The sequence below is a fragment of the Haliotis asinina genome, chromosome 7, assembly GCF_037392515.1.
Source record: "Haliotis asinina isolate JCU_RB_2024 chromosome 7, JCU_Hal_asi_v2, whole genome shotgun sequence".
Taxonomy (NCBI): Eukaryota; Metazoa; Mollusca; class Gastropoda; order Lepetellida; family Haliotidae; genus Haliotis; species Haliotis asinina.
In genome coordinates, this window is record NC_090286.1 from 31,848,164 (window position 1) to 31,873,941 (window position 25,778).

The 25,778-nt window shown below is 41.1% G+C and overlaps 1 protein-coding gene across 1 annotated transcript; it reads left to right on the top strand.

Annotated features, from left to right (window-relative positions):
• The first annotated feature begins 728 nt into the window (after nt 1–728).
• Nucleotides 729–25,178, top strand: LOC137291509 (phospholipid phosphatase 1-like). The gene is made up of 6 exons (XM_067822871.1): nt 729–964; nt 14,974–15,125; nt 16,233–16,456; nt 17,150–17,270; nt 19,907–20,083; nt 23,388–25,178. Exons 1-6 carry the CDS (start codon nt 859–861, stop codon nt 23,565–23,567), a joined length of 960 nt encoding a protein of 319 aa, XP_067678972.1. The 5' UTR covers nt 729–858; the 3' UTR covers nt 23,568–25,178.
• The last annotated feature ends 600 nt before the right edge of the window (nt 25,179–25,778 follow it).

The window sequence follows — 25,778 nt, forward strand, 5'->3', positions numbered from 1 at the left end:
AATTAATATTATGACATGGCCCCTGCGTTTTACTTATTTAGTGCACACTCTTTTGTGTTTGTACTGAACTCTGATATATCGAAATTACGTCCGTATCGAAGTGAAAGCTTGGCTCCTGCTTATTCCTTATTAACTCTGATGTGTCGAACATACGGTCCCGGAGTATTCCTTAACTAGTCATTATTTGTGTCGAAATTCGGTTAACTCGAAGTATTTGCTAACGTTCCTTCAAACTCGACTACCACGATATAGGAATATTGTGAGGATACGAGTTAGAAAACGTATCCAGCACTCCACCCTTTTATTACTCCAGTTTTAATCAGATTCATCTGGTTCTTTCATAGCGAGTGATTTGGAATGTTTGTCAGTGTACTCTACCACTGGCTTTGTTTGCTCGACACCCCCCCCCCCCCCCTCTCTCTCTCTCTCTCTCTCTCTCTTCCCCCCCTCTCTCTCATCTCTCTCTTCCTCCTCTCTCTTCCTCCTAGTCTCTCTCTCTCTCCTCCTCCTCTCTCTCTCTTCTCCTCTCTCCAGGCCCATTAACAGATAAAATCAGATCGAACAAGTGTATTTTACCGTCTTTTAAAAATCACGCGGTATAGACAGTGAAGAGACACCAACACCGCGCTCGAGCACTTTTGCCATTCCCGTAGGAAGTGATTACTCCAGAACGTCAGGAAGAAACGCAAGCTATTGACATGTTTCCGTGACAACTGTGGAGGTCAAAGGTTACTCGCTCCGCGGCAATATAAAAACAAGAGGTTGGCTAGAGTGCTGGTATTACGGAGGCCAGCCCGAGTATTCTGTAGCGCTAGGGACACATCTGTGTGAGGACACAAACTTACAAATTGTGAAAAAATGTCAACAGACTGCGAGAAGGGAACGAAGAGAAATTTACAATGCACAGTGAAAAACCGATATCTCAACAGACAGTTGTTCACGGATGTTACCATATGGTGTTTAGGTACGTAAAGTGATATGTTTTATACATACTCAACACATTTTCCAACTTGCGTTCATGATTGTAACGTTATTTATGTACAACATGGTATTTTTACAAAGTGTGTCAGTGGCACTTCTTTGTTGATGCAATGAATGTGACTAGGATGTGGGTCGATTGTGTCTTTTGCCTTTTGTAAATGTTTAGGGTAAATATTATTTAGCATGAAGAACAGTCAGCGTTAAAGTGCTACAGTGTCACCTGTACATGTGTTAAACTGTATTAAAACTTGTCGAGTGTGTGGTTGTGTATTTAAGAAAGTTTTGAATGTTTATTCATCTACAAATTTGAGAGAATGTGAAAGGTGACACTATATCGACGCAGTGAATTAATTGGGTGGTGGGGTAGCCTAGTGTTTAAAAGGTTCGCTCTTCAAGTTGAAGTCCCGGGTTCGATTCCACACATGGGCATTATGTGTGAAGCCCATTTCTGGTGTCCCCAGCCATGATGTTGCTAGAATATTGGCGTAAAACCATATTCACTCACTCACTATATCAACCCTGTTATTTAAGATGGTTAATCGAGGGGAGACTGACGCCAAATGTGACAACCCATCAGTTAAACCTTGTCAAGAGGCCTGTGGTAATGTGATGTTGTCAGTATCGAGTGTGTCAATCTATAGTTCTATTACTTCATATATGTCAGAATGTCTACACCACGTTATCTCGAATATCGTGTACCTCGAATTAACTTACGACTCGGTCCGGCTAGACTCAACATAATAGAATATAATAATATATAATAGAAGTGTGACAGAGTCTATATGGTAATATCAGTTTTCTAAAGAATATTTCATTGACAGTTTTACTCAATACTGACTCAAAAGGTATGATTAGTCATTGACATAAGATCTGCGAATTATGTAAGAAATGCTTTTTACTTCAAGCACCTGTGCATGTATTTAAGCCATTCGGACGATAACTACCAGCTTTCTTTCCCAACATCTCAAGTGCAACAGCCGTTTTCGTAATGGTAAATGCATCACAATATTAACTGATCATAATGAACGGGCAGTGCTGTGACCTACAGAAAACGTCAATACTGTATTCATTTCGAGTCAGTACTACACATCTGGTCCACATAAATTCAGCAAAGAAATTTAAATCTCAAACACAAGTGTTAACTAAATACTGTTGGTCTCAAATCCATCATTAGTCATTCTTTACTGACGTTTCGACCGTGCGCTTGCGTGAATATGGTGTTACGACATGCCGTAAATAAGACAGGACCATGTGAACAATTTTTGTATATGGAAAATGCAATGTCAGTTTTACTACATTGCAGTGTGTGGAGTTGGCAAAGTATCTATGTCAACTACTGATTTCATCGTCACTCGTTGTCGTGACAGAAACAATGTAAGGAGGTTGGTAGGGAAGGTGCCTGATCAAAATACGCTCGTAAACCGGAAGGAGCATTGTATCATGTCATAAAGTACACGTGTGTGTTACATTTGTAATGGCATAAAGATATAACAAAACTTTGCTTACAATGAACATCGCTTTATCATATACAACGGGTTTGGGTTCATTATAAAGTTGGGGACACTTGGACACTTTTCTATAGTGCTAGATTTACCTACAATTCATAAAGATATCCCGAAAATATTGATGACGTTTCATGTTTTTGTTCACCATATTAACTGACACGTATGTTCAAATAACATTGATGCTCAATAGTCTCGTTTCCTCCTGACTGGGTTCCGTCATATTGCGCAACGTAGTTCAATAATCAGTCCAGAATTTCGAGACCAACTCATTCAGCTGGATATATAGATATTATAATATTATGTTATATTAATATGTAGTATTAGATATATCTAAGTACTTGCATAATGCAACTCTACACTCATTCTAATCCTTGCAAAGACGCCGCGCAGCGTGCTCCATTGTACAACGTGCTCTGACAAACGAGAATCTGGAAATAGTGGAAATCTCGAAACGAGGCTCGGCCGCCAGAACAGTATGGCGATCTGGTACGGACTTGATATTATATCAGTCACATTGTACGTTACAAAAATACACTTAATAAGCGCAAAGAACAATTAAAAGTGTAACCAGTGAGCCAGTTCAATCGTGAATCCTTAAACAGTGGCGGTCTGTGACAACCATACTTGTTTGCAGTGTTTTTCTTTACATTTCACTCGAGATTGGCTGAAAACTAGGTCATTGTCTGAATTGGTTAATGACACCCGTGGTTCATTTGAAAGTCCTTATGAGTAAAACACATTAAAGAATGGGATTGTAGTTAAACAAATATGTATACTGTCCACAAAATGAAGCATGTTTCGGACGACGCTTCGCCTTTCTTAACCATTGGTTTGTTGTACCCATTAGATTGCTCGACTGGTAAAGCCATATATGGCAATTTACTCATGGTCAGTATATATTTGCAAATATCGATGAATTGATACGATGATAGCAGCTGCCGTTGAGTATATATGACATATGAAGATGTACTCTTACGGAAAAGGTAAAATTGGATTTGTTTGTGTGTGTCAATGAGTTTTTACAATCTGAATGTTTCCGCGAATTGAACTTATCATTGCATGATATGTCTCAGTGTCCTTATTTCCGTTATTACTTTTCTGTTTTATTATACTTCCTTGTATTGTAGTGAATGGATGGATTGTATGCAATATGACACATATGCATGACGCAGTTCTCCTTGTGATTCTTCATAGACGGACACATGTCGGATCAGCTTAGAGGACACGGTCTTGCGCCTCAGAGTCTGGATTCGCTTTGAAATCCGAATGGGGTATCAATAATACTTTCGGGCACGGTCTGCCGGGGGCCCCACTGATTCTTTTATTTCGTATGTACTCTGGAATTAAGTCTTCCTTTTGATAAATCACCAGTCTCATCCCCTAAAAGCCTGTCAGTATCCCAGCGTATTTGGGAACGACATTGCCTCTTTTGTGGTTTTATTTTGTAGCGATTTCATCCAGGCGATAGAAATCAGAAATGTTGGGAATTTCGAGTGTATTCGTCATATCCGGTATTCGATCATATCCTTGTTTGGTTGAAGTATATTTCGTTGTCCGTAGCCGCCATGAAGGCGGATTTATGTCAAAATACGATGAAACTTAAAATTCCAGATATACATGTACTTTCCACAATCGTATTTTGGAGGAGAGCTGGAAAGACAACACCATTACTTGATCGGAATTAAAATTAGACTTGACATGATTATCACAGTCCATATTTCGATGAAATTCACAGTCCAGTGGTGAATAAGTTCAACCTTGGTTTTGTTGATAGTTTCAACTCCATCGATAGAGTTCAAAACAAATGTATACAATCATACTAAAATTCCCCAACTGTATTCTTGATAGTTTCTCCCCTAATACCGTTTAATGCAAATGTGCAAAATTAACCTAAAATTCCCTAAAGAATTCCCTTAAATCTGTTTAGAATACATTTTGAATATTTATTCGACTTTTCCGTACGTGTTTTCGCATGCATGTTCACTCAAGAAAAAATGATCCCAATGAAGGACAAAAAAATCCACCTGAAGAAGTAATTGTATACTATATGTAATGCGTCAACAGACGGTGTCCACTTAACCCTCGTTATAGCGCGAAAAGTTTCAGCTGTCGTCCAGTGGCTATCGGGCTCCAGCACCCAGAAGTAACTGTTAAATCATGACGGGACCTTCAGCATTCTCGTACGACCGGAATCTCGAAGATTGCAAAGATTAACGCCTCCCATCTTTGTTGTGTTGACTCCTAGCATTGTTTAACGCTGGAACTGAAACAACAGCGAAAAAAAGACATTTTCGCAACACGTTGTTACTGGGTCCCAAATGCCTTCCGACCACAGTTTCAAATAACAGAATGTTTTTTTTAGCCTCGTGTCACATTCAAAGCGACTGCGGCGACAGTCGGAGCCCAGTTTCCCGCACACCTATCGATTGTGCTGGCTTCGGTGTTTCCTGTGTGACGCATGCGCTATACCAAAATAACGATTAATATAACACTTCAACTATTTGTGATTCTTTGATCAAAGAAATAGTCCAAGTCAAAAATGAACGTTGAAGGAAACCATTTGAATTGTTAAGGATTTCCACGGTCCACGACCTTCATGAGTTAAAACGCCCGCTTCCGACGTCGCCGTTAGTCTTAAACTTTTACGTCGAATCAGCGTTATTTCAGCCATGTAACGATCCACCGCCCTTAACCTGAGTAGTTACATGGAAAGGTTTTTCGGGTTCAGCACTATATTCGAATGTACATAGTGTCAGGTGAGCTAAATGTAAATTTGCTTGTCACCAAATGAATAGATTAATGTTCATGCTGGTGATCACTAGATTGTCTGGTTATTGAACTGATTATTTACACACTGCTACCATATAGCTGGAGTGTGGCGCTAAATTAACAAACAATTCAATCCAATAAGAGCCAAATCACCTAGCCTGATCAGCTGACACTCAGATCACGATTGGGAGGAACAGATATACATGTTGGTCCCAGGTCAAGTTATGATATGTAAGTACAGACAGAACCCCACCTAACATCCTATGGTTCTGTATTAAGAAAATACGATTTCCTTACAAATCAGTCTCTCTCTTATGCTTGAAAACGGTAGAAGAATCAACGTAAGAATTACTGGTAGATATCTCGATACATCGATCTGTCACTGCCAGTAGTCATTCGGATGAATAAATAAGATCTACTTTGCAACACATTTTGTTATCGATTCAATAAAGCAAAACATGTGTAAAGATCATTTTAAATTACGTCTGTAGATACACTTTATCTCTTTGCAACGTAAAATTCAATGACGAGAAATGCAAGTAATTATCATTAGATCTCTGAGGGAGATGTTTCTGAAAAATTCCAAATTGAAAACCTCGTTTAAAAGTTATAATACAGTGTTCCCAGAAATTATTGAGAAAATCTTTGTTTTGTTTCTAATGATGCTAAGATTGGAAAAAGGGCTTTCACTATGCACTAAGCATACTAAATAAGGGAGACAACTCTTGAAGGCTTAGAAGGCAGCTCATTACGTCAAGAGTTATCTCCCTTGTCTGAGCAGACGGCTTCCTGTGTTGACATGGCAGAATTTACAGCAAGAGAGAAAAGAAAGCTCATTCTAGATGATTTTGAAAGGGGTGAGGCTGATGCTAAAGTGTTAGCTTGTAGACATGGTATTCCTCTGTCTACAGTATACAGAACTTTGAAGAATATTCAAACAGGAACCGGGATAGAGCACAAAGCAGGGGCAGGTCGGCCTAGGAAATTCAGTGTTGTGGATCGCCGAAGACTTGGGCAGATTGTGAGTAGGGGCAAATTGAAAAGTGTTGAGAACATCAGAAATGAAATGATTAGCAGAGGAAGTCCTCAGGTATGCAATGAAACAGTTAGGCAGGAATTACAGAGACTTAATTGGGTGAAAAAACGTGGAATTCCCTCGCCGTTGATGAAAGATGCACAAAAGGAAAAACGTTTAAACTGGTGTCGGGCTCATGAAAATCAAGATTGGGATAATGTTTTCTTTTCGGATGAAAGTTCTGTTTGGCTTTTCCCTAATTGGGTGAAAATTTGGACCAAAGATACTGTCAAACCTATCTACCAGCGACCAAAACATAGCCCGAAGTCTCACATGTGGGGTGGCGTATCGGCTCGCGGAGTGACGCCATTGTGTGTTTTCACGGGAAACTTGACAAAAGAAAGATACGTTGACATTCTAAATGACATTCTTCATTGTATGAAGATGATTGGATTTTCCAGCATGATAATGACCCAAAACACACTGCGCTACACAAAACAGTGGTTGTCGGGCGAAAATGTTCATGTTTTAGACTGGCCCCGTTACAGCCCAGACCTAAACCCAATTGAGAATGTGTGGGGAGTCATGAAGGACAGAATAAACCAAAAGGGACTGAGAAATATTGAAGATATGAAGGCCGAGGTGGTCCAATATTGGGATACCCTGTCACACGACTACCTACAAACTTTGATGGGTAGTGTGCCTAGGCGTATGCAGGCATGCATTGCTGAGCGAGGAGGTCTAACAAAGTACTAAAACAAGACTGAGACTGTAAAAGGATGATGTTTTAACATGTTTATGTAAGTAAAACGCCAGAAGTTAATAAACGTAATGAGTTACATGACGCAACATGATTCTCAATAATTTCTGGGAATACTATACCATTGTATTCAACCTAGTCCCATCTAAAAACGTATCATGTGAATTGTGAATCTAAACAGAAATAAAAGTGTGATATGAAACGTCGAAGAACAGTAGAAAGGATGCATTTGGATCCACCCCGTGACATTCCGTTACCTCATGACCTTTGGGGTCAAGGTGAGGCGAGTAGATACTTCGACAACAGCGACAAATGTACACGTACATCTTTTAATTTAATCAGGATTCAAATGTTCATTATCGTGTATCTATAGAGGTATTCCGTCATTTTAGACGAACTACATGCGGCGGTATCGAACGGTAAAAAGAGCAGTGATTCAGTATCACTAAGCTCTATTGCTCCCCGCGGTAGAAAGCACGTATGGTATAGCAACTAGTGTACCACAGCTCATCGTAAGTATAAAGTTAACGGGGTGTGGCTGTACGCCGACTTTGATAGGGCATCAAACATTTGATTGAAACACGTTTTCAGTAGGACAAGCAATTCAAAACCGAGGCTTCAGTATTTATTTTCATTAAAAGATTTACCAAGTGGAATTTCAACTTAATGAAGACTAAATCAATTTTAGTTTTTCTGCATCTGTGGGGTCCGGAAGCCCTGATGACTCTGGGCCGTGTAGAGGAAATATGTCAGCTTGTGAAGACTCATCATTTCCTTTCATTCATTGTGCTAAGTGTCAGCGGGCAATACAGGAACATCGGGGTCACCCCTGGCTGAACTGGACAACAACAACCCCAAGGCTCACTGAAACCAAAATGGTCAATATGAATCAACATGGCGTTCAAAGTCTGTCGAAGTTCTTCCAAGTTGTGATCGTAAATTGTGTTGATGATATCCGGCGTTTATCCGTTATTTACAAACTATGGGCTTAAGCTACAACAATCAGTTACTATCCATTGCGGAGGCGAGTTGGTATTGTTCCTTTGAACTTCAAAGTTAACTATGCTCGAGTTATATAGGGGCGGTAGAGTCATTAGTATTCATATTTCTACATAAACTATACGTACTTTCCCCATTATTACGCATTATATATTTGCGTTCTTATAATATTGAACTGCGGTTGCATAACCTAGGGGTGAAGACGTTCGCTTTGCAAGGCTGGGTTCGATTCCCTCCATAGATGAAATGAGTTAGGCCTATTTCCGGTGTCCTGCCGCCGTGAATATTTCTAACAGCGGCGTAAAACGGCATTACATTATTTAACATTGTGTGCGTAGAAGATCAAAACGAATTGAAGTCTAGCACTGTAACACTGATATTCATGTCCACGACTGTTTCTGTTATTACGCCATTCAGAAATGAGTAAAATTATCAGTGAGGAAAATACACATGGTCCGTACAAAACGGTGATTGTTTTGAAAGGGTCTTTATGTTCACCCATCACAGCACGGCCTCCTTACCTGTATGAGATATCCTATAAAAGACAAACATACAAACCCATCCCCAGAGTAAGAAGGGGATTTCTGAGATGTCTTCAGAAGTCAGCCCTGTAAATAGTCACGATATATTTCATCTTCTGGGGGACATATTTCCACTATGAGTGTCAGTGATATTGGTTTAGTGGTATTGTTTTTCTATCCTGTGTCGCTGGTCATCACCCCCGCTATCGTACAACAGTTAGTCATCCAAATAATCGCCACTCCCTCCAGGCACGTGCAGTGCGGCATCACCTGTTCCGAAATACAATGTATGGGCAAGATTTGTTTGCGGGGAAAAAGATCTGCTGTACAGGTTGGGGGCATTCTAGTTCTAAGTTGTGTAAAATATGACAGATGCAATGAAATTGTTCCAGAGTATTTGAGATTGTTGTTATCTCACGTGTTAGAGCGTATTTTGTCTAGGACACGTCACAGACCTTACACGCGATGATAATGTCAGAATGGTGCCCCGTATGTTATTATAGGAATACCTACGAAAGTTAATATAAAATGTTAACGCCTCCTAATATTCTGCATGGGTTTTATTCGAAAACAGAGCCAGCTTTAATTAAATAGCCTTTCGAAGTAAAAATTAAATCAATGCAGATCAGAGATGATGCTAGGTGCACACGATGACACCAGGTCTGTCAAGCACCTACCACTTACACTATTTGAACAAACCATCTGAGAGAGCCAGAGTGAGAGGCAGACAGACAGACAGACAGACAGAGAGACAGGCAGACAGACAGAGACAGAGAGAGGTTGTTTATGACGAATACTGCTACCATGTTATACCCATTTCATGTATCGCTACTCATGATGTTGATCACTGGATTACTTGATCCTGACTATACTATAAACAGAACGCCGCTATATAGCTGGATTATTGGTATGGTGTTACACAACAAACAATTAAACGATATTACGCATACCAAATATATGTTAAAACACAAGCCATTAGGATATAAATGAGATTATCAATTTATGGATTACCAAGTTGCATAAATATACAATATACAATAAAAAAATATACAAAGTTAATATGAATAGATGAACAACGTGTAATTGGATAATAACATTATAAGACAATCAGCTGTCATGGACACGTGACCACAGCTGCCATATTGTATCTTTGGCATAAAAATATATTTATTCCACCTTCATGAAGGTTTAGGGTCATTAACCAAGAAATGAAACGCATGTCGAACATATGTGCCTGTTATTTATAAAAAAGGGGAAAGTATAACTTCCGTCTCTAGCCCTCTATCACCGGTAATGATCTTGTTACATGACCTCTGCGACCACTGCGGCAGTCGCCCCACAAAGTTCTCACCCCGCCCGGCGCCCCACACACATATGACTTACAGGTGTACAACAGGGTTGATTTCTCCGGCCGTGACTTTTACCAAAATCGACGCAGAATGTACACACACGTTTGAGTGTTTTACTGTTGACATAATAATAGATGAATTGGGAAAATGGGGAAACATTTTCAGATACAAAGTGTGGCGACTCAGTCATGTTTATTTATTATTTGCAGTTGTTTGTATTTAACACGCAAAGCATTATGCGTGTATAAACGCCACATGGAGAACTAGGTTTGAGTCCGTGTGGATAATTTAAACATGACATTTTGAATCCAAAGACGTATATCAACTTCGGGCAAGTTAGCGTAGGTTACCGACTGACTAACAGGATCGGATTGCCAGGCCCACTGACTTGGGATACATGTCATCATGTCCCAGTTGCGTCGATCGATATTCATGATGTTGATCACTGGATTCATTCTGTTAAAAGTGGAACTACCTGGATGTCTAAACTGACGCATACTTCATTACAGAACCTCGACATTTTATCTGATACGACTTCTGGAAACCAACATTCTTTGTAAACAGATATCTTTGAAAACCAACATTCCTTCTTAACTGGCAATACATTTTGATTTCAGTAAACAGGAGTTTTAATGTTTTTCCCCAAAACTTAAAGACGTTCAACGAGCCATGCCAAAAGGCCTAAAACGTCACATTGTAATTCTCTTTCTGCGCCCGTCAAACAAACAGTCGAGTAATAAACATTATATCGTCCCCATTTTATGAAGCAGGCGCCCAGTAGGCATATCAAATTTAGATTCGGCGATTTCTATTCATCCATGTCGTCAAAAACATTGAACACTTCCTGCACAATCAGGAACAAAATATCAAACAAATGCAAACCGAGATATATTTACTTCTTGTTGTTACTACACAGCACAGCTGAAAAATATAATCACGCAAGAATAGAGTAACTATTACAACAAAAATAAATCAAATATACTATATCCATACGGCGTTAATTAGATTCTGAACCGAATTCAATGCCATGGCAACCAATGCCTAGTCATACATTCAAACAGAAAGATTAAGAGTTGAAAACATAGCTCACTAGTTTCACACAGAGTGTGTGTTAATTAATGAGGCTGTAGAACTGAAATCTTGGAGTGGCAGTAAAAACAGCGCTGTTATATGTATTAATACACGAAAGGTCAAGTGTGTATGATCGGCCTAGTGAACGACGGCAAGTCCTCTAAGTGGAACACTCCTTGCTACGATGACCAGCAGCCCTATACGCACGGACAGTTAGACACCGATACCCTACTCAGCATTCTTCACAACAGCAACCACAGAAAATAATCTCACCACCACAACCACCACACCATCATCATCATCACCACTACCACTACCATCATCATCATCACCACTACCATCATCACCACCACCACCATGATCATCATCATCATCATCACCACTACCATCAGCATCACCACCACCACCACCACCACTACCATCACTATCATCACCACCACCACGCCATCATCATCACCACCACTACCAACATCATCATCACCACACCATCATCATCATCATCACCACCACCACCACCACCATCATCATCATCATCATCACCACACCATCATCATCATCATCACCACCACACCATCATCATCATCATCACCACCACCACCACCATCATCATCATCATCACCACACCATCATCATCATCATCACCACCACACCATCATCATCACCCCCATCATTACCATCATCACTACCACCACCACCACCACCATCATACCTCGTCGTGGTATTCCTGGAATATTGCTAAAAGCGGCGTATAATTAACTCACTCATTCCCTCATCATCATCATTTTCACCGTTTAGTATTAGCATTCCGTGCTCATAATGTCATCCACTCGTGCTTCGATACCAGACGTTATTTACGGGAAGTCACAATGTAACTGAAACAACAAACAACAAATGTCACAGAGATGGTAGTTTCAGCTTGTGAAGGACAAAAGTGGTATCCCAAATTCAGATTGGAGTCAGCTTGGTCAAAAACATCAAAATCTGCCACATCTTTGGCATTTGTACGTTTTACGTTCCCAGTCTATTTATTTTTTAAATAGCTCGGGCCAATTCAGTACCGTCATTTCAATTTGGTAATGACGTCATCACCTCGTTGCACCTATCCCTAACCTAGCACAAAATCTCTTTCGTTCATGTGATCAGTTTCATTGGAGGGTTCATTTCTTACAAGAGTGAGTGAGTTGAGTTTTAAACTAAACAAGACAATCCAGTGATCAACAGCATGAGCATCGATATTGCGACCTTCACCAGTTTATTTCTGATAACCAGACACTAGGTATCAGTTATAATAAAATTCTACTATCATATCATGTATAGGATGCCTAGTCCCTTGACATTCAGCAACATTTAAAAACATATTGTATTTCAAAGCTCGTGGATGCTGAAACATTCTCAATACCTTTGTGTTCAAACTTTGCGCTGAAGTACAAGTCTCAACGGGACCATGTAGCGACTGTCGACGTGCCAAAACCAGTGCGGTCTAGCTCTCGAGGTGTTCCGATCAGACTGACGCATGTTATTCTGTAGCTACTATGTTTGGTAATCAACATTCTTTAATGAAACTTTGGTTGAATATTTGTCAACCACACCCAATTTTAATTTGGGCAAGGAAAACTGTTAAGATTTAAAAATTAGATTCCACAGACGGCACACCCGTCACTTATCACGTTCGTTCCAATCCATATTATTGAACTACGATTAACGCCTAAACGCCATTATCAAGTTACAATCTGACTCTTTCAAAATAGATGCTATTTACGCTCAATATCGTATGATTTAACCATATCGTATCCTGTTGCCATTATAAACTAATCCATGTGAGTATAACTTTTCTTGTGAAAATATATCTAAGTGTTTAAACGGTTTAAACGTTCTTAATGACTGGAGTGATCAGGTTTGACATGGGCGTAGACATATGTATGTTACACATTTCAAAGGACACCTCAGAGCCCTAAGACTAAGAGAGAAGTTCAACACCCGATCTGCCTGTCGTAAGTATAGAAGATAGTCCTAGTGCTGCGAACTCTTCCTGCACTTCCTGACTGGGCCTACATGAACAAAGCGCTCTTGCAGCAGCAAAGTTAAACCTTAAGCTTTCCACTTACGACTGTCGTTGGGCTAACTCCAGTTTGTGCCAGTGGGCCAAGGTTTGGTACACAATCACTTAAAACTCAGGCTATTGTAGAATGCTGCGAACATGTACTAAACTACTTTTATCAGTGACACTGAGGGTGTGCGCATATACATGTATGTACAGTCAAAGGATTCTGGCATGTATAAGGAACGCAACTCAGTGAGTGAGTTAGTTTAGTTTTACGCGTTTTTAACAACATTACAGCAATATCACGGCGGGGGACACCAGAAAATGGCCTTTACACATTGTACCCATGTGGGGAATCGAACCCGGGTCTTCGGCGTGACGAGCGAACCCTTTCACCACTAAGCTATCCCACCGCACCTATACAGAATTATGGGCCTAACAGGCAACCTGGTTCCGCTGAGGAACGGTACACCCCCTTAAGTCTACCGACTGAAGACCCAGCGGGTCGAAATAGACAGTGTTTACAACGGCACATCCTGATCCTGAAGCTTAGGACGCACGTTTAGGATCTGTGATGGTGATGCCTTGGTGTCTCGACATCCGTGTTGTGCTGTTACAGTCATGGGCGAATTATTATTTCCGTAGTGAGCTGTTATTCGCCTCTGAGATAGATTAATGACGCGATGTCATGTGATTAGTTCCTGAACAATATTCGTCCTTGCTGGTGAGAGACGTAACACAGTGTGGCATTGTCTTCAAAACAAGCCATAGATACATCGACTAATTGTTTATGTTAGAAGTAAATTGCGAAGTAGTCATGAGATCAAAATATGGATACCGTTACCGTTATCGATCACCGGGTGTAGTAACAAATAATCGGTGTGAGTGAGTGAGTTTGGTTTTACAATGTTTTAGCAATATTCCAGCAATATCATGTCAGGGGACACCAGAAATGGGCTTCACACATTGTACCCATATGGGGATCGAAGCTGTGTCTGCGGCATGACGAGCGAACTCTTTAACCACTGGGTTACCTAACTTCCCCTTCAAATCGGTGTGAATTATTACACTCGGACATCATAACACGATCATCGTCGCGCATTACATGTGACACTGGTCACATGGGTCAGATAGATCAATACATCTTGATGATGCTAGCTTGTCCTCTAGGCTGAATCAGAACTAGTCCTTTATTTGGGTTGGGGCGGTGAGGTAGCCCAGTGGTTGAAGTTTTCGCTCGTCAAACTGCGGCGTAAAACTAAACTCACGCACCAATGGCGTTCAATCGCAAAACATAACCGCTCCATCACCCCCAATTAAATCCATTTCAGTGATCCAGTTCAGTGAATGATGTCGACACGTTGAAATAGGACACATATCACAAGTGCTAAACAAATTCACATAATTATATGCATGTGACCAAAGGTCAGACGATGAGCCATGCTCTGGATCAGAAGTACCGGAAGTGTGTGCCGAGATATAGACTTTGATAACCTACATGACCTGAGCCTCGACTTTGTGTTTGTATTCCACCATTGTACTCGTGGAGCGAGAGAGTGAGTGAGTGCGTGCGTGCGCGCGTGATTGAGTGGGAACCCACCATCAATAAAGGGACGAGTCACAAACATCATTGTTTGGCGTACCTGAGCCTGAGGGCCTGTTCCTAGTGCAGCGATTACAGCGGCCGCTTTTCACTCTTAACCCCAGTTCGATTCCCCAAATGGATACAATATGTGAAGCCGATTTCTGATGTGGCATGTCTGTAGTATTGAATAACCGCGTCATAAAATTATACTGACTTACTCAAACTAGTTTGCACATTATGACAGACCTCTGTTCTGCTCCCCACATGGGTACAATGTGTGAAGTCGGTGTCTGGTGTGATATGGTCTGGTATATAATCATACTCACTTCACAGTCTATATATTATGGCAGAATATTATAAAATAATTTGTCTTTCAGTGTGCACCCCGGTGTTGGTGTACTTCATTTGGGGGACGCCGTACACCCAGGGCTTCTACTGTGACGACATCTCGATCAGACTCCCGTACAAGAGCAACACCATCTCCACCCCGGTACTACTCGCTGCAGGGTTGGGTCTGCCTTTAGTCACGGTACGTATTTAACGGGACATCCCCGCTGAAGCAGGTTGCTGATGTTTCACTGGATCTTATATTTCAATGGATCATATATTTCAGTGGATCATATGTTTCAATCTACCACATGTTTCAGTGGATCATACATTTCAGTCGACCACATGTTTCAGTGGATCATATATATCAATCGATCACGTTTCAGTGGATCATATATATCAATCGATCACAAGTTTCAGTGGATCATATATTTCAATCGATCACATGATTCAGTGGACCATATATTTCAGTCGACCACATGTTGCAGTGAATCATGTATTTCAATCGATCACATGCTGCAATGGATCATATATTTCAGTCGATCACATGCTGCAATCAATCATATATTTCAGCAGTTTCAGCAGGAATATATTAATACTGAAACGTGTACCACCGATTCCTTCATTGTACTAGTTAAATCTTTCACGACACTAAATCATATAAAATATTGAGAATATGTAGGATATATTATGAACACAGACTAAAACCTATATTGCCCTTTTCTGAAATGACCTTCCAGAAACATCTTCACGACTGTAAAGCGTTTACCGCTTCAGTGATATCCACCATCATGATAAGGAGAATCATATCAAGGATCATAATTGGATGGGCTGGTTTGTTGTTAAGCGCCGCACTCAGCAATGTTCCAGCTATATGGCGGTGGTCTGTAAATAATGGACCGGACAATCCAGTGAACAACAGCATGAGCATCGATCTACGCAAATGGGATACGATGACGTGTGTCAACCAAATCAGAGAGTCTGACCACCCGATCCCGTTAGTCACCTCTTGCGACGAGCATGGGTTGTTGAAGGTCATGTCTAGCCCGGATCTTCGTGATTTCATAATAAGGCGAGTTTGGGATCCGAACCAACGATCCGTGATGCGGCAAAGAGACCTTCCTCTTCACGGCAAACTGAAATACCTAAACCAATTTTTCAAACGTGCAAATGGGGTAAGGGGAGCAGTTGCATGATCTAGAGTAATCATGGGCAGTTCTCGCACTTCGGATGAACTTTGTTTCATGCATATAGCTCCTTATAACCATACGGTCAGGAAATCTTCTAATACCATTTCCATCATCTTCAGCTGTTTGTGACGGAAATCCTCAGGGTTAGTGTAGGCGGTGACGACACCTTTAAGTCTCAGAATATCGAACTGATGATGGCGGTCAAAGGGTTTGGAATGTTCTTGTTCGGCACCATGGTCAACAAAGTGTTTACGGAGATCACGAAGTACTCCATCGGGAGACTCAGGCCCAACTTCATCGACGTCTGCAGACCGGACTTCACCAGCATCAACTGCAGTCAAGGGTAAGTGAGTGGATCACGTGTTTGTCACAGAATGTACAGTTGTTGTTTAATGCCGCAACAAGCATTATTTCAGTTATATCACGGCGATCTGTAAACATTCGAATCGAGTCCCGATTCACAAAAGTTCGTAAACTTACGACCTGTCGTAACTGTATAGTTTATCATAGGTTTACGGGCACTTTGTGGACCGGGGCCCTGGACCAGTAAAACCAACTTCATCTTAGGCGTTGGCCTATACTCTTCGTCCACACGTTCAGAATAAGAGATTATTGTGTTAATAATTAGTGAATGAGGAAAGTGAGTTGGATACAAAGTCCCATTAACATGATTTGTGTTTATACTGGGATACGATGACATGTATCAACCAAGTCAGCGAATCTTATCACCCGTCTTAAGTTGCGGCAGATCAGTTCTAACCCGGATCTTCACGGGTCCGACATTTGGCCACATGACTGAAGTAATGCTCAATGTGACGTTAAACCGAAATTCAGCTAAAGTCACTGAAACAAAAGAGTTTATTTTGGGGATTTTTTAATTCCGGCACACAAGATATGCCTAATCGCAAACTCTTTGGTGTACAATGTTTGAAACCCTGTTATGTTGGCCCTCGGTGATGTTGCTGGAATATTGCAAAAGGCGGCGTAAAACTACATCACTCACTCGTAATGTCAAAACTTCCACTTTACCTTGCAGCTACATCACAGAATACACTTGCACGACAACAGAACACGACGCTTTTGAAATCCGAGACAGCAGGCTGTCATTTCCTTCCGGACATGCGTCGTTTGGTGTCTTCTGCGCCGTCTATGCAGTTGTAAGTACATAAATAATGACTACAGCCAACATGGTTGACACTTATTGCTTGTCTGCTATACGCAGGAACTACCGTGGCGAGGAAAATAACCCAGATCATTCTTGGAGACGTGATTGCATTCACGATTGGGGGAGATTTCCTTTATGCCGATTCTCAGGATCTTTCGGGTTTATAGCGTAGTATGACGCCAGGCTTGGTAATAGGGTACGGATTTGGGACTGGCAAACTAGACCAGTTATAGGCCATAATAAACCTATGCAAAGTCAGCAATCGCGGCTTCAGCAGAAATGGTAGTCTAGATCACGATCTTTGTGTACTCTGCCAAGCGTAAGTTGTTAAGGCTTTTACGGCAACCATTTTTATGCAGCCTTGCTTATCGTAACGGGATCGGTAGACTGTCATACAGACCCTGAAGCAAATGTATGCAAGAAAGCCCATGCAAGTATAGAAAACGTGGCAAGTCTAGATTCCCTTAGCTTCCTGTAAATGAAGAAAGTCTTATGGCTCTATTTCATTATAATTTTTTTCTACTATGGACTTTTTTCAGTAACATATGTTCAGAGACTAGTTGTTAGTCTACGGGATCGGGTGGTCAGGCTCGCTGACCTAACTGGATGATGCTTGACTTTGCCTCCCAATTGCGTACAATGACAATCACTTGATTGTCTGTTCTGGAGTGGATTTACAGTGCGTATGGCTGAAATTAGGCAACAAACAAACAAAACCTACATGATGAAAACATCGTTGATGAAGTTCCTTCTGTGGCTGTAACAGAATTTCATTAATAAACACAAACGTATTTGACAGGTGAAAAACTAGAAATGAGCTCTCGTCTTGTGAAAGATAGATTACGCCCCTAATGGCAGGTGGAAAAGACACATGGTAGTTCATACACAAGACACAAATTTCACAAACCTGTTTCTGTCTTTTAAATCCATGATTCAAGAGGGGCAGCGGGGAAGCCTATAAGAAAGCGTTCGCTCGTCATTTTCGATTCCCCACGTGGATGCAGTGTGTGAACCACACGTCTAGTGTTTCCCGCCGTGGTATTTGCTGGGATATTGCTGAAAGTGGCGTCATTAACTCGCTCAAGAATCAAGATATTAGAACTATATCAGGAAATCGCATAGAAAAAACAACAGTTTAAAAATCAACACTCCATAGGTATATATTATCATACTGATTATATTTAAAGTTCAGTGGGTCAAATAATTATTGGGAGTAAAAAAGAAGTGAAAACAAGCACAAGCACGTTGAGGGAGTCGCGCATAGGACCTGTTTCCTCAACCCCCATGTTCTGCTAACCGCAACCCCCTCCTTTCCCTCCGTTGTAGGAAGGACAGGGTCGTTGTTACACAATTAGTTCTACACTTCCGTTTCCGGTTCAACAAATGACTCGTGACGTAACGTATTCTGTCAAACTGGGAACAATGTGTCAAGCATGAGTTTTGACTGGGCGGTGTCTTGTAGTGAAAAAGAAATATCAGGTAAAATACATTCGTAACAATCCTATGCCTCTTGTCCTGTGAGCGATCAGCCACTTGCTAATCCAGGGTTTGGAACGCTGTTGCAAATGGGTTCCTCACAAAATGTAATATTTGGCTCCTCTAAAACAACAAAGCAAGATAGTACCACTTCTTTTAGTCATCAGAGTAACAGCGTCAACGTATTCGCAACTACTCGCCTCTTTCCGTAACCTGCAAGAAGGCTCGTACCCCATTCATAACTACTCGCCTCTTTCCGTAACCTGCTTGCCGGAATGACCCGAGTAGTTACGAATGAGCGTCAACGGTATTTATTGTTTCTTTGTCTAAGCGCGCACTCAGCAATATTCCATCCATGTAACAATGAGCATCTATATGGCAACGGTATGTAAATAATCGAGTCTGGACCAAACAATCCAGTGATCAACAGCATGGGTATCGACGACAGCCAGGTTTAGGAAGACAGCGAGCCTGCAAACTCGACCCCGGTTAGTCAAGTATTAGTGCAAACATGGGTTACTGAAGATCAGTTCTAACCGGGGTATCCACGGGTGTCCATAGTGAAGAGCCACGTGTTTCCTTTTTTTGATAAAGTTTCTCCTTTTAATTAATGGTTTGTGCCAAATATCACGACCGACAGAACAAGTCAGCTGGAAGGCAGGGATGGTGTAGTCAGTCAGGAGTGGTGGTGGTAAAAGTTATCTCCTTTTGACGAAAACATCACGGGGTTGAATACCTTACAAGACGTCAAACATCAGAGTAATACTAAATAGAAAAATATCAACGCCTCACAAACCTGACACAAAAATCCTCCTATTCCAACTTTGGTTCAGGTACATACATGTTGACATTAAAGCAGTGCCATTGGTGCACTGTATTTAAAATATATATTTCACAGGTTAAAATATATTTAAAGCAAACGTATGTTAACATCAATTTAACAATGCCTCAAATACTACCGAAATCACAGGTTTAAATTCTTTCATTTTACTTTATTTGTAATTTTAACCATTTTGACCCTTTGTTAGAACTGCAACCAGACGGATTTGTATCAGAGTTTTGTGTGACCTTTCCATGACGAACACCAGCGTTTACTAAAATTCCTACCAGAAATGTATTTATTGATTAGTAATTAAATGGTATATGTTTCAGCTCTACGTGCAAGTGCGATTACAAGTGACATCATCCTACCTCCTAAAGCCCACCTTCCAATCAGCCCTGTCGTTACTCGCAGCTTGGTGCTGTCTCACCAGAGTAACTGATCACAAACATTTTCCCTCTGACGTCATCGCGGGGTGCGTGTTGGGCATCGTAACAGCGTGGCTCACGGTGAGTTGTCGCCCCTTGAGGTCTTTGCGACAAGGTCTCAGCTTGGGGTTGGGGAGCAGTCACGGGGACGTTGGTTGTCGTGTGGCGAAGCTGGAGAAAAGGCTAATGTTACGAAAATGTGTAAAATAGATATAAATATAGTGGGTACAGCGTTGGTAGGCCTTGGTTCGCTTTCTATCAGTTTTGGCTGTGTTTGTTTGTTTACAAGTCCGTGTCGAATCAGTGGATTAAACAGTTGTATGTTACATCGAAATATAATTGATAAAATTCGCTCTTTTTGAAAATTCTATGCATCTAAAATCTGGTCCTGAAATATTAACCCTGTGAAGTTAAGAATGAAGGTTAGAATTAGCTTCCACAAGCCATGTTCCTCGTAAGAGGCGAACTGGGTGGTCAGACTCGCTGACTTGGTTGACATACGTCATCGTATCCCTGTTACGTACATCGATGCACATGGTGTTGATCACTGGATTGTCTTGTCAAAATTAGATTATTTACAGACCGCCGCCACATTGCTGAATGTGGCGTTAAACAATATTAAAACAAACAAAACCTGAAGATTCGTTGAAAGCCCAAGGCAGGAATCGATGTTCACACTGTCACCCACAGATTTACATGCCTGCATAGTCTTGTTTATATGGTGACGTCAGCGTAAATATACAGTTCAAGACTCGGCAATACGCTTGGAATAGTTGCGTCCCTTTGTCATTTCAGGATCCGCTGATCCATCATTTCAGCGTGTTCCCTTTATTACACTGTGTTTCTTAAATGGTCATTGTGACGGTATAATATTTCACTAAAGTGGTAGACATCCATCAGCTCATCACTTCGGGAACCCTGTAGTAATCCCAATTTTATTTCCAAAATGGAAACTACGCGAGAAGTCACTTCTTACTGTCCCCAGGGGCGGTGGCGTAGCCAAGTGGTTAAAGCGTTCGCTCGCCATGCCCAAGACCCGAGTTCGATTCCTCACATGGATACAATGTATGAAGCCCTTGTCGTGATATTGCTGGAATAGCGCTAAAAGCGGCGTAAGATCATACTCACTTTCTCTAGTGTCACCGGATTTTGACACGCTACGTGAAAAAAACCGCTCAAAGTGTTTTCGTACGCGACGCCAACCAACTGCACTTGCTGGTCAGGTTCAGGAAGGTCACCAGCGAAGGTCTGAGGACTGCTGTGGTCGAGGCAGGAGGCACCTTTATCAACTGAGCCAACGCTATGGACACAGTGTGAACATGGTTTAGGTGGTGACAGTGCCGGTGGCGACGTCGTGTTTCTGCTGTTCATGTTCACAGCTAGGGTCAATGATTACGTTGATTTGAGTAGCTCTGAACGCGTTAACTCCAATTGAGATGTCAGTCGTCAACACAGTCGCGTTTGACACGGAATGGTCACAGATGTCGTTGACCACGCACGCTGGGCTGTGGGCCGTACAGCAAGGTAGGGGGTGGAAGCGGGTTTTTCAGGTGGTTTAGGCGGTGCAGACATAACCCTTTTTGGGGGCGGTTTTATAAGGTAGGGTCTGCAATGAATGTGTCACATTATCTAGACCTTAAGATCATATTCCGTGGATGTTCATGTTTGTTGTAAAGAATTCTTTATTAATAACTTTCAAAATATAATATCAAGGAGAAACTATCGTATGTTCGACAGGAAATTAAACTGACATTACAAAACACCCTATCCACTGGATTTCCCTACTGTTTGTAGTTCATTAATTATTAAACATATTACTAAGGGTTCCTGGTCCGATGCTTATTCGTCCTAAATTGAAAAGGAGAACAAATGAGATGAAATGAACCTGAGGGAATCTAGACTTCATTTGGGGATTCAGTATTGGAAAATTGGAAGCCATCTTAGATTTTGGAGTAATCATATTTTCTACGAAGTACAAACTATATCCTAAGTAAACATTGAGGTACAAATGCGTCTTATATATACAGATCAGAGAGAAAATCTGTTTTAAGTAGCTCAGAGCAAAATAGTCTAACATAAACGGCGGCCATCTTGGAATTTTGAGGTGCCAGGTTATTGTTTTAGCATGTGTACCAAAGTGAACACGTATTCAACTTTTGTTGCTCATATCACAAATGGAACGATTTTTTCCAACATTGACAGACGGGAAATGCGGTTCAGGAGACAGACTAGAGTCAAAATAAAATCCCTCTGCTGTTTTCAGAATACAAGGAGGGCAATGCAATCCTGGGAACTCGGCGTAACACTGACCGGCGTCCCGCTTCACTGAAAGCATAAATGAGATTGTATAGCATTGCTGACATACTTACCCTAAAACATACAGATGTTGTCTGTGCAGACAGTGTTAATATGGGACTTTTATCCAGGGAATAATGCCCAGCTTTATCCTACACCATTAAATGCTTATATGATACTTTTATAGATGGGCGCTATGATCTGAAACAGTCATATCATCTCAATTACACATATTGGCTAAAGGGGGAGTCAGGGGCACCTGTTATTTGCTTAGAAAGCCAGATGAGTAATTTTACATTTCAGGGGACAGTCTGTATAATAAGTCGAATGAATAAGTCTAATTTGAAGAATAAGTAAATTGATTTCGTCGTAGTTCCTTGTAAACCAGGACGCTCTGTATGAGCCAAGGGGGATTGTCCAGGAGGCGGGTTTGTTCGCTCACACGTTAATGTCGGGTTGTGTTCCGAACTTGAGGGAAATATTAGCGAGAAATGTATTTTCTGTTCCGTTGTCTGTTCTTTCATTCTTGACGCATCCATCCGCTTCCTGAATCAGTTTCGTTCTTCATAGAAATAATGGACGATTCTGAAGTTTTGTCAGACACTTTCTTCATTATTTGACCAGTTAACCATTTACTGCAACGACTTCTGTAACGACATGTAACTGCATGTACATGAAGAGAAACATTACGATGGTCTCCATGAACAATTATAGCCGTCCTAGCTGTACAGTGTGTGCCAGGGACGGTGGGTTTGGCCTAGTGGTTGAATCGTTCAAATGTCACGCCGGTTCGATTCCCAACATGGATACTATGGGTGTTCCCTGCCGTGGTATTGTTGGACTATCGCTAAAGGTAGCATAAGACTAAACTCATTCTTCCACTCATCTGCGTAATGTTTCATGAAAAAGGTTCTTGTCCGGTAGGCAGTAAAGCTAGGGGCAGGTAAATCTCAACGCTCACTTCCGTGACTTTTGTTTCAGTAGTGGAACTTACCACACAATACCCACAGTATTGAGATATGATATTGGTGGATATTGCTGAACACTGCCATAAACCATATTCACTCAGTCATTGTATTTAACGTTGCAGTTCTACAAGGTGGCGTTAGATGTGCTGCAGACAAAGCAGAGAGGAGAGGTGGAGAGGGCGTACTCAGTCAACTCGGAAACAGAGCCAGCCACCCCAGCTCCCTTACTGAGGAACTCTAAGGATCACTGCACTGTCTACTTGAATAATCCCATCCACGAGAAAGACAGGGCTGTTAATTAGAAGCAAATACCACACAGCAAGAAGAAAATACTCAGGAGATTTCTCGAACAGAATTTTAACTTTATGGCCTACATTTGTATCGAGATATACTGCTCAAAAGAAGTTTCTTTAACTTCTTTTGAGTAGAGATTACGACCAGCTGCCTCGTGTATACCTCACTGTGGATAGATTTATCTCTGCCTTACAGTATTAGGATACTCAGCAAATATTAAAGGAAATGTTTAAGGAGTTGTCTCCCTTGAATTCCTGGATCTGCTGTTCTTTGAATCGAACCACAGATTGTTATTGTTGGTTTGCGAGTAAGGTTGTAACCTGCATCACTATGTGCTTTCTAGACAAACTGAAGTCGGACGCATTTATCTGAAAGCTTTATGAACATTCGAGAATATCGAATTGTTAAAGGGATACAGGTAAACGAGGTACTTCCAGGTATTCGGGATGGGTGAGAATTTCGAGTAAGTCATGATAAATTGTGCGAATGTCCATTTTCATTGTTGAAGGCATCATGAAATCAACGTTATCAGTTATATTTACACCATAGTGTGTTCGTCTTCCAGACACTTTAATCCCAACTCTGGAATAGGCAGCATTTTGTATCCATGGTTACGTAAAAATGAATGCGGTACTATTTATTATGATGCTTAGAATAGGGCTTCGTTTTCCGTATGTACAGAATACCTTTGCCAAAGATAATGTACATTCTTGTCCATAAAAAATCATCATCACCACCTCTAGCCATACATTATGAACGGTCTCTAAATACCATTCCATCACTGCAGCACTTGCACGTCTACAACTTATGCAACAACTATGCTTCTTCAGGGCCAATGAACAAAACACGGGGACACAAAACATGTATTCCTAATGCAGCACTACGTGACCATACGTTATATGAAGACCTTTTTCATTTCTTTTTGAATAACTTATTTTGGACATGTACAGTTACAATGTGTATATGTTGAATTTGTTTTGTATTTTTATATACTCAAACGTAGGAACTTTTTAGTAGCTAGGGGCTCTGTCAGTAAGTCACTCAAACGACCCAGGAAGTATTGGTGAAAATGTGAAGATTTAGACTCCTCATAGCTGAATAACCTGGTCATTCTATCGCCAGTAAATATGACTTTTGTGGAACGACTCTTTCATATCTTATAGGCCTAGGATTTCAAAATATATTTTATTTCACTGTTTGTATGAAAGGACAAAAGTTGTATCAAGTTTTTTGCTAGGTCACAAAACATGTAATAATTTGAAAATACACATGAGGCAGCCTCTTTCACGAAAAATTGATGGAGCGTTAATGTGAAGTCCTAGCCTCTCCCAAGAAAATGAAAATTCGAATTAAGATTTGGTTTTATAGATATTCGAGGATAGGTACTGCCAACATGTACTTAACATTGGTAGTAAATGTTTCACTTGAGGTGAATCCACTGTACATATCAACAACTGTTTTACATATTTCTGGCAAATGAATTAATTGTGAAACAGTTCGTTTCTTTATTTTTAACACTGAGTGATATTTTTGTAAAGTTTATGTTCCCGTGCCTCTGCTTGGCAAGTGGTTCTGACAGCACGTACAATGTGCAATAAAATGTTCTTAAAAATCAAAAATGTGTAGAGTTACTTGTCATTAAAACGGGATGATGCACGTGTTCATTTTTCACACGTGCATTGCTGACTGGGATCTGTATTTGCTTTAAGTACAGAATACGACCGCCAGGTTCGATAACAACATTACCTCTTTTGGCTTGATGTCAGTTGAACGAACCACTGACTCTCCGCTTTCTTCCGTCAAGTGAGTGAGTGGGCTGGGTTTTAAGCCACTTTAGCAATATGCAAGCAACATCACGGCTGGGAAGCTTAGAATGGTTTCACATATAGTATCCATGCGGGGACTCAAACCCGGGCCATCGCCCTGACGAGTGGACGCTTTAACCATTAGGCTACCAAACCGTCCTAGTTCCGTCTGAAGCGTGAGCAACATACCTCAGTCATTTTAAAATACACGCAGGCAATCAAGTCCTCGAGTCTGATTGCCAGGACAATGTTGGACTATGGACACGATACTGGGGTCATATTCCAGGTCCTTGATATGCCTTTATTCACACAGTTGCAATGTCTCTCTGCGTCATTGACACCTCCTTAGTAGGTATCTACTCAACACAATTTCTACCTTTGCCAGTTCAAGCCTCCTTTTAGCTTCTAAAAGAG